A 13,803-nucleotide genomic window follows, 5' to 3' on the forward strand; every position below is an offset into this window, starting at 1 on the left:
AATTTTAAAAAAGGGATGTGATGCCAATTTGCCAGATTTGCCAAGGCCGACCCTCGCCCTAGCCTTGGCGAGGGCCGGCCTCGCCATATTTGGCAAGGGGAGCCCTCACCGAGGCTCGCTTCTCACCCAGGTGAGGCCTGGCGAGGGTTGGCAACATAAAAATAGAAAAATATGAGTGTTACCAAACAGGCCCTTAGTTGCCTAATTGGTACGTGACTAATTTCTTCGTTAAGAGGAAAATAAGCATAACACCTCTAATGTCAAGCAAGGAAAAAGGTCAGAAAGGTGTGAAACCTATTGCATTGGTGTTAAGTTAGTCATAAACCTTTTTATTGTGTTAATTTAGTCTTAAACCTTTTGACCTAGTACTACTTCAATCCTTTTGGCTAATTTTGGCCAGATATTGCTGAGATGGACGTCGGATAGGTTATGTGACACCGACGGCGCTGACGTGAATAATTTTTAATAATATTTTACTTTTTCTCGATTTTTTCTTCTTTTTTTTCTTTTTTCCTTTCTTCTTCCTTTTACCGACAATTGTCTAGGTTTCCTTGGAAAAGAAAAATAACAAAAATCCCTTTGGTTACGTTAGTTAATATTTATATTCCTCGGAATAGAAAAGTGGCTAGGGAATAGATTTGGAACAGAAACAAGAAATAAAAAAAAAATACACTTCTTTGTTCTTGGGAACAATTTCTAAAATAAGGTTATTTTCTTCTTCTTTTTTCTTATTTTCCTTCCTTCTTCTTCCTCCTCTACCCAGTCTTTGGGCCTCGGCGATGGTCAGTGAGGCTTGACCTCGCCCAACCACAACGAGGTCAGGCTTGCGACGGCCGGACGAGGTTGACCTTGCGGTTGCTAGGCAGGTCGAGCCTTTGTCTCTAGCCGGTCGTTGACCATCGCCGACCATCGCCGAGGCTCGGCAACTAGTTAGAGGAGGAAGAAGAAGGGAGGAAAAAAAGAAAAAAGAAATTCAAAAAATTAGAAAAATCTCAAAAATCATTACTTTCCACGTCACAAATTTTTTTTAAAGTAGTACCGAACGCTTTTGTATTTTTTTCTATTCTAAGAAGAGAAATTTTATACGATTACCAAACGCGTTCTCGTCAAAGAATAGAAATAGATAAAATTATTTTTAAAAAAAAATTATTTTCTAGAACAGAAATGTTACCAAGTAGGCAAATGTCGTGGAAAAGAATGAATGAAACTCTCGAGAACTGTGCACTATTTACAAAGTGCCGCGACTCTTTTACAAATATGCATTGACAAAAATGGAATGTGGTGCGAAAATTATCAAATGTTGATTGCGGGATTAGCTCGCGCTTTGGTTTAGCATCTCATTGTACTGAAGGTATGAAATTTGCCTTTGCAGCTTCATTTGTTCGTAGAATTTAGCTATGAACTCCTCTGCTCTTCTGTCAATCCCTTGCTCTTCCTCAATTCCCATTCTTCCATCCTCCTCCTCGTCAAAACGAGTTTCCTCTTCGCCTCCATTTTTTAGGAAGCTCTTCCTCACAGCGTTGTACCCGTAGCATAGCCGGTCGTCATCATCCTCAAATTCTGGATCGAAATCGACGTGGGGGTTTATGCACGGGATGTGCGGTAAGTGAAACCGCATCGACCCCGGGCGGTGCATCTTCACGCGGACAACCGGGCTCTTTTCGAACGACAGCTCGCGCTCTCCATACCAGATTTGGCTGTGCGGTGTGGCCTGGCCGAGGGTCTTGAGGAACTTGGGCACGAGGCGGAGCTGCAACTTGAACGCCCCGCCTTTCCTCACCCAGAGCAGCGCTGCGCGCAAGAGCTTCCACGCGCTGCGAGAAGCACTAGACGACTTCCTTGGCATTCTTCTGACTTTCAAGCTGAGTAGTGTTACTTTGAGAGAAAGTAGTGCAGCTGCAAAAGATAAATTAGAGAAGATGAAAAGAGTGTGTGCAGAGCTCTTTATGTTTAGGATGATCTGAGTGAATGAGCAGAGTTATAGAAGCGTTTATATATGGATGGGAATTTTGTGTGGCACGCGGTGTCGTGGAGAGAGAGAGGTTTGGTGTGGGGACGTGAATAGTGGGCGATCTGGGGAGCAACACGCGGTTAGCTGTACTTTGCTGTTAGAAGTCCCTTCATTACTCTTTCCTTTTCTTCTCATGCAAGATATTGAAATTCTTCAACTCGATTGATCTTGATGAGTGCAACTTCATGTGCGTCGGGTAAATTTCACCAACAGAGTCGCCGGCGTGGTCTCTAGGTTGCTTGGAGTGAAAAGTCATTTATTCGAATGCATCATATGCCGTATTTATGCCTAGCGATTAATCACTTAATCCACAACTCTTTAAAGAGTCACCAAAGAGCAATTTTTTCATTATCAATATTGTGTTAACGAGTGCCCCCTAAGGACACTGGTAAAACAATCAATTGAGCAAACTTTACATTTTCAATATATTGATTATTTTTGTATTGTACGCAATTAATATCATAAAGATTGAATTATTTCAAATAATATAGACCTTAAATATAATACCCGATTATATTTTGGAAGCTACCAAACCTTTATTTTATCAGAAAATTCTTCTCTGCTTTTTTTTTTTTGGTTTTCCTTTTTTTTTGGCCAAATTGATGAATGTTTAAGTGCACTCAATCCCATGACATGATATTTACTTCTGCTGGTATAGTTGGGTAACTCGAAAGAAAAAAAAATCAAAATTTATTTCTACCCTTGCTTTATATTTCACATTCACACCAGCCAATTTTTGTTTTCCTTCTCAGTCGAGCTTACGAATTAGACTTGAAGATTGTGACAAAATTTTTCTTTTAAAAGAACTTAATCTCCGGGCCGACCTGAACGCGGGAAGAACTCAACAAGCAAATCCTCAATGTACCGAATAAATTTGCATTCGAATTACGAATATTCATATCATTATCGTGAAGTTTTAGTTTCTCCCCTTTTTCAAATTTTCAAAATTTACCATTATTTAATTTTTTCGCATTTTCGATTGGCGACATTCGACATTACATTCAATTTAGAAGGAAGGCAATCATTGATCATTCATGACCCCATGAATAGTAGGCTCCATATTTCAAATCACAAATTAATAAACAAATGTCGAGAGCTTCTTTGCCCAAGTAAACGGTTGTTGATTGTAGAGAGAGAGTAATGGAAGAATCATGGACTGTCCTGTTGCCTGGATCCTTCTAAACCGTGTAAGGAAGCTTCACTTATTCATAGGATGTGTCGTTTCTTTATGAGTGATTATCAGTCAAAATCTTTAAAGTCAACAATTAATTATTTAAATAAGATTAATATCACGAAAAATCTCAAACTGATACATTTATGACAATTTTATTTCGAACTAATTTTTTGACCACTAAAAGCCTCAAACTAGTATACATGTAACAATTTTAGCTCGAACAAATTTTTTGATCACCAAAAACCCCAAACTGGTACACCTGTGATAATTTTACGCTGAACTAATTTTTTAACCACCAAAAGCCTCAAACCGGTACACTTGTGACAATTTTACCCCAAACTAATTTTTTTACTACTAAAAATCTCAAACTGATAAATTTGTGACAAATTTACCCTCTGTTAGTATCCATTAAATTGGATTAATATCACGAAAAATCACAAATAGGTAAACTCGTGACAAACAGAGGGGTAAAACCTCAAATTAGTACACCCTTCAACTATTACGTGCCATCAAACTTAGCAATTTGACAGTAAAATTTAACGAAAATTAATGGAGGGTAAATTTGTTACAGGCGTATCAGTTTAAGGTTTTTGATGGTTAAAAAATTAGTTTGAGGTACAATTGTCATAGGTGTACCAGTTTGGAATTTTTGATGGTCAAAAAATTAATTTGGGGTAAAATTGTCACAGGTATACCAGTTTGGGGTTTTTGATGGTCAAAAAATTAGTTTCGGGTAAAATTGTCACAGGTATTCCAGTTTGGGGTTTTTTGTGGTCAAAAAAATAATTTGGGGTAAATTTGTCACATGTGTACCGGTTTAGGGTTTTTCATGGTATTAACCCTAAATAATACAATACAAGTAGCGATTAAAGTCCTTCAAAAATGCAGCATAGAGAGTGAGAAAATTGACAACCCAAGTCATTGGAGAAAACATTAAGTAGGCTAATAATCTATAGCTTCATGTATTTCAAATTGAATTCTTTACATTTAGTTTGGTTTATGTGTGGTTCATGAACCTTGACACTTTTTTTTTCGATTTAAAACGCTCAAAAACTTTAACTTTCTGCCACCTTATATAAAATTTCCATAAATTCTTTCAATAATATTTTAAAACTTAGAGGATAAAAAATGTTTTTTCTTTTTATTGATCGAAATAAAACCTTAAATTTTTAATTGACCAACAGACAAAATGTCGAGTCTAGTCTATAGATTTATGAAAAAAGTAAGGTCACAATGAACACAAATTTCCATTCAATTTAAAGAAATATTGATTTGTCACTTTCTTCTTATTTCCAAGACAACAAAGCAAATTGAAGTTGACCAAAATCGCCAGTTTGGCCCAAATTTCATGGCAGTTCGTGGGTAACCAGCAAGACATCATTATATTAAATTAAATTAAAAAAATTAAAAAAAGGGCTGTGGTGCCAATTTTTAAGATCTGCCAAGACCGACCTTCGCTAGATTTGGCGAGGGGAGCCCTTGCCGGGGCTCGCTCCTTGCCTAGGCCAGATCTAGCGAGGGGAGCCCTTGCTTGGCCGGGCCTCATTTGTGGCGGGCGGCGGTGACCCTCACCCTGGCGAGGCCAGCGTACCATTGGCAAAAGGAAGAAGAAAGGAAAAATTAAAAGAAAGAAAGAAAAATATTATTAAAAATTGTCCACGTCGGCGCCGGCGGTGCCGCATAGGCCGGCCGGCATCCACCTTAACAATATCTGGCCAAAATTAGCCAGAAGGATTGAAATGATAGTAGGTCAAAAGGTTTATGACTAAATTGGCATAATTAAAAGGTATATGATTAAATTAACACCAATGAAATATGTTTCACACTTTTTTGACACTTTTCCATGCTACGACATTATTGGTGTTATGCTTGTTTTCCTCCTAACAAAGAAATTAGTCTTGTACCAATCAAACAACTAAGGGCCTGTTTCGTAACACTCGTATTTTTCTATTTTTCTGCTCTTTTGTTTCCCGAAATAGAAAATGAACAAAAATCCGTTTGGTAACGTAAGTTAATTTTTCTATTCCCCATAATAGAAAAGTGGTTAGGATAGATTTGGAACAAAAAAAAAGAAGTAAAAAAAATCCACTTCTTTGTTCCCGAGAACAATTTCTGAAACAAGGTTATTTTTTTACTTTTCTTTTTTTCTTCCTTCTTTTTTCTCCTCTAGCCGGTCGCTGGGCCTCGGCAATGGCCGATGAGGCTCCACGGCGAGGCTCGACCTCGCCCAGCCACTGCGAAGTTGAGCTCGCCATATGGTGAGCCCGACCTCGTCAGTCCTTGTCTTTGGCCAGTCACTGGCCATCGTCAAGGCCTGGCGACCAGCTAGAGGAGGAAGAATAAGGGAGGAAAAAAAAATTAGAAAAATCTCAAAAAATTAATTAAAAACTATAAAAAACTTTCACATCACAAAAAAATTGTAGGGTCATACCAAATGCCTTTGTATTTTTTATTCTATTTCGAGAATAGAAATTTTGTACGATTACCAAACGCGTTCTTCTGCTTAGAAACTTGTCAGGGAATAAGAATAGAAAAAAAAATTTTAAAAAAAAATTATTTTCGGGAATAGAAATGTTATCGAGTGGACAAATGTTGTGGAAAAGAATGAGGGAATCTCTCGAGAAGTTTGCACTATTTACAAAGTGCCGCGACTCTTTTACAAATATGCATTGACAAAAATGAATGTGGTGCGAAAATTATCAAATGCTGAATGGGGATTAGCTCGCGCTTCGGCTTAGCATCTCATTGTACTGAAGGTATGAAATTTGCCTTTGCAGCTTCATTTGTTCGTAGAATTTAGCTATGAACTCCTCTGCTCTTGTGTCAATCCCTTGCTCTTCCTCAATTTCCATTCTTCCATCCTCCTCCTCGTCAAAACGAGTTTCCTCTTCGCCTCCATTTTCGAGGAAGCTCTTCCTCATAGCGTCGTACCCGTAGCATAGTCGGTCGTCATCATCGTCAAATTCTGGATCGAAATCGACGTGGGGGTTTATGCACGGGATGTGCGGCAAGTGAAACCGCATCGACCCCGGGCGGTGCATCTTCACGTGGACAACCGGGGTCTTCTCAAACGAGAGCTCGCGCTCTCCATACCAAATTTGGCTGTGCGGTGTGGCCTGGCCGAGGGTCTTGAGGAACTTGGGCACGAGGCGGAGCTGCAACTTGAACGCCCCGCCTTCCCTCACCCAGAGCAGCGCTGCGCGCAAGAGCTTCCACGCGTTGCGAGAAGCACTAGACGACTTCCTTGGCATTCTTCTGACTTTCAAGCTGAGTAGTGTTGCCTTGAGAGAAAGTAGTGCAGCTGTAAAAGATAAATGACAGAAGATGAAAAGAGTGTGTGCAGAGCTCTTTATGTTCAGGATGATCTGAGTGAATGAGCAGAGTTATAGAAGTGTTTATATATGGATGGGAATTTTGTGTGGCACGCGGTGTTGTGGAGAGAAAGAGAGGTTTGGTGTGGGGACGTGAATAGTGGGCGGTGGGATCTGGGGAGCAACACGCTGTGAGCTGTACTTTGTCGTTAGAAGTCCCTTCCATACTCTTTCCTTTTCTTCTCATGCAAGATATCGAAATTCTTCGACTTGATTGATCTTGATAAGTGCCAGTTCATGTGTGTCGGGTAAATTTCACCAACAGGGTCGCCGGCATGCTCTGAAGGTTATTGTGAGTGAAATTCATTTATTCGAATGCATCATATGCCGTTCTATGCCTAGCGATTAATCACTTAATTCACAGCTCTATAAAACCGAAGAGCAATTTTTTTATTATCAGTATTGTGTTAATGAGTGCCCCCTAAGGGCACTGGTAAAACAATCAATTGAGCAAACTTTACATTTTGAATATATTGATTTTTTTTGTATTACATGCAATCAATATCATAAAGATTGAATTATTTCAAATAATATAGGCCTTAAATATTTTGGAAGCTACTAAGCTTTTATTTTGTTAGAAAAGTCCTCCGTTTTCTTTTTCTTTGGTTCCCCCTATGGTTGGCCAAATTGATGAATGTTTAGGTGCAGTCAATCCCATGTCATGATATTTACTTTGGGAAAAGTGTCATAATAATCATAAACCTATTTTGTTGGTGCAAATTTAGTCATAACATTTTAATTGTGTCAATTTATTCATAAACCTTTTGACTTAGTACCAATTAAATCATTTCAGCTAATTTTGGCCGGATATTTCTAATGTGGATGTCGGCTAGACTACTTGGTACCATCGGTGCTAACGTGGACAATTTTTAAGAATATTTTAATATTTTTCTGATATTTTTCTTTCTTTTCTTTTTTCTTTTCTTCTTCATTTTGCCGATGACCGACCACAGGCTTATAGCTGGCCAGCAGCCATGGCCAGGTGGGCTAGCCTCACTTGGGTGAGAGTTGCTATCGCCTGCCGCAGGAGAGGCCCAACCGGGCGAGGGTGAGCCTCGGCAAGGGTTGGCTTTGCTAGATCTAGCCTGGGTGAGGCCGAACCTTGCCAAGCCTTACTGGGCAAGCCTTGCCAAATCTAGTGAGGTCGGTCCTCTCCCAGGCTAGGGTGGCTTTGTTGGGCGTCGCCTAGGCGAAGGCGAAGTGAATATGGAAAAGTGTCAGAAAAGTCATAAACCTCTTGCATTTGTAACAATTTAGTCCTAAATCTCTTAATTGTTCAAATTCAGTCTTAAACCTTTTGACTTAGGGTCAATTTAATCGTTCCAGCTAATTTTGGCCGGATTTTGTTAGCGTGGACGTCGGCCAACCTACGTGACACCGTAGGTGCTCACATGGACAATATTTAGTAATATTTTATTAATTTTTTCATTTTTTTATTTTTTTTATTTTTTCCTTTCTTCTTCCTTTTGCCAGCCACCGACCATGGCCGGGCGGGCTGGTCTTGCTTGGGCGAAGGTCACTGTCGCCGCCCTAGGTGAGGCCCGGCTGGGCGAGGGCGAGCCCCACAAGGACTCCCCTCACTAGATTTGGTGAGACCAGCAAAAAGAAAAAAGAAAGAAAGAATAATAATTAAAAAAATCAAAAAGAATATTAAGATATTATTAAAAATTTCACGTAGGTCGACCGACGTCCACGTCAACAATATCCGGCCAAAATTAACCGGAATGACTGAATTGACACTTGGTCAAAATGTTTATGACTAAATTGGAACAATTAAGATATTGAGGACTAAATTGTCGCAAATGCAATAGATTTAGGACTTTTCTGACACTTTTCCCTATTTATTTCTGTTGGTATAGTTGGGGAACTCGAAAGAAAAAGAAAATGAAGATTTATTTCTAGTCTTGGTTCATCATTCACATTCACTCCAACCAATATTGTTTTCCTTCTTAGTCGGGTTACGAATGAAAGTTGAAGATTATGGCAAAATTTTCTTTTAAAATATCTTAATCTCCGGCTCCCCGATATGAATGTGAGAAGAATTCAACAAGAAAATCCTCGATGTACTAAATTAATTTGCATTCGAAATGCAAATATTCATATTATTACCATGAAGTTTTAGTTTCCCCCCTTTTTCAAATATTATAATTTTACCATAATTTAACTATTTCGCATTTTCGATTGGCAACACTCAACGTTACGTTCATTTGGAAGGAAGGCAATCATTGAGTATACGATGACCCCATGAATGGTAGGCTCCATATTTTAATTCACAAAATCCTAAACTAAGGCCGAGGGCTTTTGCCCAAGTAAACGGTTGTTGATGGGTAGGGGGAGAGTAATGGGTTATTGGGTTGTACTGTCGCCTGGATTCTTGCAAACCGTTTGAGGAAATTTCACTTATTGATAGGATGTTTCGTTTCTTTATGAGTGATTATCAGTCAAAATCTTTCAAGTCAACATTTTATTATTTATAATATAATACAAGTAGTAGTTAAAGTCCTTCAAATTGCAGGATAGAGAGTGAGAAAATTGACAATCCAAGTCATTGGAAAACATTAAGTAGGCCAAGAATCTGTAGTTTCATGTATTTCAAATTGAATTTTTTACATTTTGTTTGGTTTTTGTGTGATTCATGAACTTTGACCCTTTTCTTCCATTTAAAACACTCAAAAACTCTCACTTTCTACCACCCTATATAACTTTTCCATAAATTTTTTCAATAATATTTTAAAACTTAGAGGATAAACAATGCGTTTTCTTTCTATTGATAAAAAAAAAACCTTAAATTTTGAATTGACCAACAGACAAAATGTTGAGTCCCGTTTACAGATTTATGAAAAAAATTAAGGTCACAATGAACACAAATTTCCATTCAAATTAAAGAAATACTGATTTGTCACTTTCTTCTTATTTCCAAGACAACAAAACAAATTGAACTCACCCAAAATTGCCGGTTTGGCCCAAATTTCATGGCATTTCGTGGGCAACCAGCAAGACATCGTTATATTAAATTAAATAAAAATAAAAAGGGCAATAGTGCCAATTTGCCAAAGTCAACCCTCGCCGAGCAGGTGAGGACCTTCTTTAAAATAAGGGCCTAAAATGCCTTCATTTTCTCAAATAAGGATTTGAAGTGAATCTTGTTTCAAATAAGGGTATGGAGTGACTATGTTAGTCTCAAAAAAGGTATGACTTCACTAGGGTCAAGGGAATTTTCGTCTTTTAATTTTTTTGATTTTTTTCCTTTTCTATTTTTTTTCTTTTCATAAAATACAAATTCAAAAAGAAAAAAAAAAGCTAAAGTTAATAAAAGAAAAAAAAAACAAGCGGACCTATGATCGCCGTCCCATCGCTAGTGGGGCGGCGGCGATGGCCGGCGGGGTCGCCAACCAAAGGGGAGGACTAGCAAGCCCTCACCAGAACCGGGAGAGGGCGGCGACCCACTCCCAAATCTGGGCGAGGGTCGCCGGCTCTTGCCCAAGTTTGGCGGCCCTTTCCTAGACCGAGCGGAGGGCCGGCGACCCTCGCCCCAATCTACGAAAGGGTTGCTGCCCTCTTCCAATTTTGGCAAGGGTCGTCAACCCTTACTAAGGCACCGGTGGCCATAGGTGGGAGGGTTGGCAGCTAACCCTCCCGCCTGCTTATTTCCTTTTTTTAAAAAAAATGTTATTTTGTTAATTTTTAATCTAATTTAACTAAAATTTATGTTAAAATCATTTTTGGATGAAAAATGCCCTTGACTGGGCAAAAAATTTGGTCGGCTGGCAAGTTGACTGGGTTAGGTCTTATTTGAAATTGTTATAGCCACTTCATACCCTTATTTGACATATAGTTCACTTTAGATCATTATTTGAAAAAATCATGATACTTCAAGTTCTTATTTGGAATTTTCCCTATTTTGGAAGCTATCCGGCCTTTATTTTGTCAAAACAATTCTTCCCTGTTTATTTATTTATTTATTTGGTTTTCACAATTTTTTGGCCAAATTGATGTATGTTTAGGTGCACTCAATCCCACATTTACTTTTGCTGGTTGTTGGGGAACCAGGAATAAAAAAAAATGAAGATTTATTTCTAGTCATGCTTCATCTTTCACATTCACTCCAAACAATTTTGTTTTCTTTCTCAGTCAAGCTTAATAAAATTTGAAGATTATGGCGAAATTTCTTTTTGAAAGATCGTAATCTCTGATTCCTCAATTTTCAACAAGTAAATTCTCGATGTACCAAATAAGTTTTCTTACGAATTACGAATATACACATCATTACCATGAAGTAGTTTTAGATTCCCCCTTTTCAAATTTTCTTATCTTGCCATAATTTAATTTTTGGCATTTTCGATTGGCAACCCACAACATTACATTCAATTTAGAAGGAAGGCAATCATTGATCGTTCATGACCCCATGAATGGTAGGCTCCACATTTTAAATGACAAATTAATAAACAAAGGTCGAGTGCTTTGCCTAAGTAAACGATTGTTGATTGAAGAGAGAGTAATGGAAGAATGATGGGTTGTCGTGTTGCCGGGATTCTTCTAAACCGTGTATGGAAACTTCACTTATTGATAGGTTGTTTCCTTTCTTTCGGAGTGATTATCGGTCAAAATCTTTCAAGTCAACAATTAATTATTTATAACACAATACAAGTACGAGTTAACGTCCTTAAAAAATGCAGCATAGAGAGCGAGAAATTTGACAACCCAAGTTACTGGAGAAAACATGAAGTAAGCCATGAATCTATAGTTTTATGAACTTTGATTTTTTTTTCAATTTAAAACACTTATAAACTTTCACTTTCTACCACCCTATATAACTTTTCCATAAAAATTTTCAATAATATTTTAAAACTTAGAAGATAAAACATGCTTTTTCTTTCTATTGATCAAAATAAAACCTTAAATTTTTAATTGACCAACAGACAAAATGTTGAGTCCCATTTAAAGATTTATGAAAAAAATAAGGTCAAAATTAACACAAATTTCCATTCAATTTAAAGAAGTATCGATTAGTCACTTTCTTCTGATTTCCAAGACAACAAAGCAAGTAGAACTCGACCAAAATCGCTCGTTTGGCCCAAATTTCATGGCAGTTCAAGGGCAACCAGCAAGACATCATTATATTAAATTGAATAAAAAAATTAAGAACAGGGCTGTGATACTAATTTGCTAGATCTAGCGAGGGGAGCCCTCGCCGGGCCTCGCTTGTGACGGGTGACAGAACCTCCGTCCAGGTGGGGCCAGCTCGCCCGGTCATGGCCGGTGGTTAGTCATCGGCAAAAAGAAGAAGAAAGGAAAAAAGAAAAAAAATCAGAAAAAAATAATTAAAAAATTGATAAACATTAAAATATTATTAAAAATTATCTACGTCAGTATTGGTGGTCCCTCGTAGGCCAACCGGCATCAATGTCAGTAATATCTAGCAAAAATTAACCAAAAGGATTGAAGTGGCACTAGGTCAAAAGATTTAGAATTAAATTGACACAATTAAAGTGTTTAAGACTAAATTGACATAATGCAATTGGTTTAGGATATTTCTAACACTTTTTCCAGCTATGACATTTGAGGTGTTCTACTTGTTTTCCTCTTAACAAAGAAATTAGTTACGTACCAATCAAGCAACTAAGGGTGTGGATCATAACTATTCTGTTCTAGAAATAGATTTTTCTATTTTATTCTCTGGATGAGTTTTTGAACATACGTACGCGTTTGATAACAACATAAAATTTCTTTTCTCGAGACAAAAATTCATTTGATAATGACACAAAATTTCTTCCTCTTACGCTATTTTCCATTCATTGACGGGCAGCGATAGGAGGCGACAGCCGGCGGGGGGTGGCGGCGGCCTGCGGAGGGAGGCGAGGGCAAGCGATAAGAAGAGTTTTTATTTACTTTTTTTTTCATAAATAGAAAAGTAGAAAATTTTTTCTTCTCATTTCTATTTCAAATTTATTTCTACCAAATGGAATTATATTTCAAACCCATTTTCGAAAACTAAAAAATAGAGAAATAAAGAAACACAATTATTATTATGCGCGCCTACAAGTCACACGAGACTCTGCAATTTTGTGGAAAAAAGCTGTGGAGAAGAATGAATGTAACTCTCGAGAACTGTGCACTATTTACAAAGTGCCGCGACTCTTTTACAAAAATGCATTGACAAAAGTGGAATGTGGCGTGAAAATTATTAATGCTAAATGGGGATTAGCTCGCGCTTCGGTTTAGCATCTCATTGTACTGAAGGTATGAAATTTGTCTTTGCAGCTTCATTTGTTCATAGAACTTAGCTATGAACTCCTCTGCTCTTGTGTCAATCCCTTGCTCTTCCTCAATCTCCATTCTTCCATTCTCCTCCTCCTCCTCATCAGAACGAGTTTCCTCTTCGCCTCCATTTTCGAGGAAGCTCTTCCTCACGGCGTCGTACCCGTAGCTTAACCGGTCGTCGTCGTCGAACTCCGGATCGAAATCGACGTGGGGGTTTATGCACGGGATGTGCGGCAAGTGAAACCGCATCGACCCTGGGCGGTGCATCTTCACGTGGACAACCGGGGTCTTCTCGAAAGAGAGCTCTTGCTCTCCGTACCAGATCTGGCTGCGCGGCGTGGTCCGGCTGATGGCCTTGAGGAACTTGGGCACAAGGCGGAGCTGCAACTTGAACGCCCCACCTTTCCTCGCCCAGAGCAGCGCCGCGCGCAAGAGGCTCCACGCCCTGCGAGAAGCGCCGGACGTCTTCCTCGGCATTCTTGGACTCTCTAGCTGAGGCAGTGTTGCTTTGGGAGAAAGTACTGCAGACTGCAGTTGCAAAAGATGAATGAGAGAAGATGAAAAGAGTGTGTGTGCAGAGCTCTTTATGTTCGTAAGCTTTTATATACGGCTGGAAACTTTGTATGGCACGCGGTGTTGTGGGGCGACAGAGAGAGTAGCTTTGATGTGGGGACGTGAATGGTGGGCGGTGGGACTTGGTGAGCTACGCGGTTGGACGAGGTTAGCTGTTTTCTGCTGTTGAAGTTCCTTCATTACTTTTCTTTTTCCCCTTCTCATGGAAGATATCGGGATCTTTCGACTCGATTGATCTCAACAAGCAGACGTGAATTGTTCCTTCTCGTGTATCGGATAGGACTTTACCAACAGGGTAGCGGGCGTACTCTCGAGGTTACTATGAGTGAAAGTAATTCATCTGAATGCAAGATTCTTCTAAGCACTTACCCCGTTTCAATTAAGACAAAATCATAGTTTTCAATGCATTAATT

The 13,803-nt window shown here is 38.8% G+C and overlaps 3 protein-coding genes across 3 annotated transcripts; all 3 read right to left on the minus strand.

Annotated features, from left to right (window-relative positions):
* Positions 1-1,131: 1,131 nt before the first annotated feature.
* LOC115669291 (uncharacterized) lies at positions 1,132-1,950 on the minus strand. The gene has a single exon (XM_030590533.2). The coding sequence runs from the start codon at positions 1,844-1,846 to the stop codon at positions 1,313-1,315; it is 534 nt and encodes a 177-aa protein (XP_030446393.2). The 5' UTR covers positions 1,847-1,950; the 3' UTR covers positions 1,132-1,312.
* A 3,827-nt stretch (positions 1,951-5,777) lies between these two features.
* Positions 5,778-6,560, minus strand: LOC115693900 (uncharacterized). Its single transcript, XM_030620960.2, has one exon. It carries the CDS (start codon positions 6,434-6,436, stop codon positions 5,903-5,905), a length of 534 nt encoding a protein of 177 aa, XP_030476820.2. The 5' UTR covers positions 6,437-6,560; the 3' UTR covers positions 5,778-5,902.
* Positions 6,561-12,645: 6,085 nt separating this feature from the next.
* On the minus strand, positions 12,646-13,380 carry LOC115693895 (uncharacterized). Its single transcript, XM_030620957.2, has one exon. It carries the CDS (start codon positions 13,292-13,294, stop codon positions 12,758-12,760), a length of 537 nt encoding a protein of 178 aa, XP_030476817.2. The 5' UTR covers positions 13,295-13,380; the 3' UTR covers positions 12,646-12,757.
* Positions 13,381-13,803: the final 423 nt, after the last annotated feature.

Source organism: Syzygium oleosum, unplaced genomic scaffold (genome assembly GCF_021117445.2).
Source record: "Syzygium oleosum isolate NSW1041296 unplaced genomic scaffold, Sole_v2.1 Sole_v2.24, whole genome shotgun sequence".
NCBI lineage: Eukaryota > Viridiplantae > Streptophyta > Magnoliopsida > Myrtales > Myrtaceae > Syzygium > Syzygium oleosum.

What these genes read in the sequence shown, in the direction of transcription:
- LOC115693895 (XM_030620957.2), bottom strand. Translation starts at nt 13,294, where the DNA reads ATGCCGAGGAAGACGTCCGGCGCTTCTCGCAGGGCGTGGAGCCTCTTG.
- LOC115693900 (XM_030620960.2), bottom strand. Translation starts at nt 6,436, where the DNA reads ATGCCAAGGAAGTCGTCTAGTGCTTCTCGCAACGCGTGGAAGCTCTTG.
- LOC115669291 (XM_030590533.2), bottom strand. Translation starts at nt 1,846, where the DNA reads ATGCCAAGGAAGTCGTCTAGTGCTTCTCGCAGCGCGTGGAAGCTCTTG.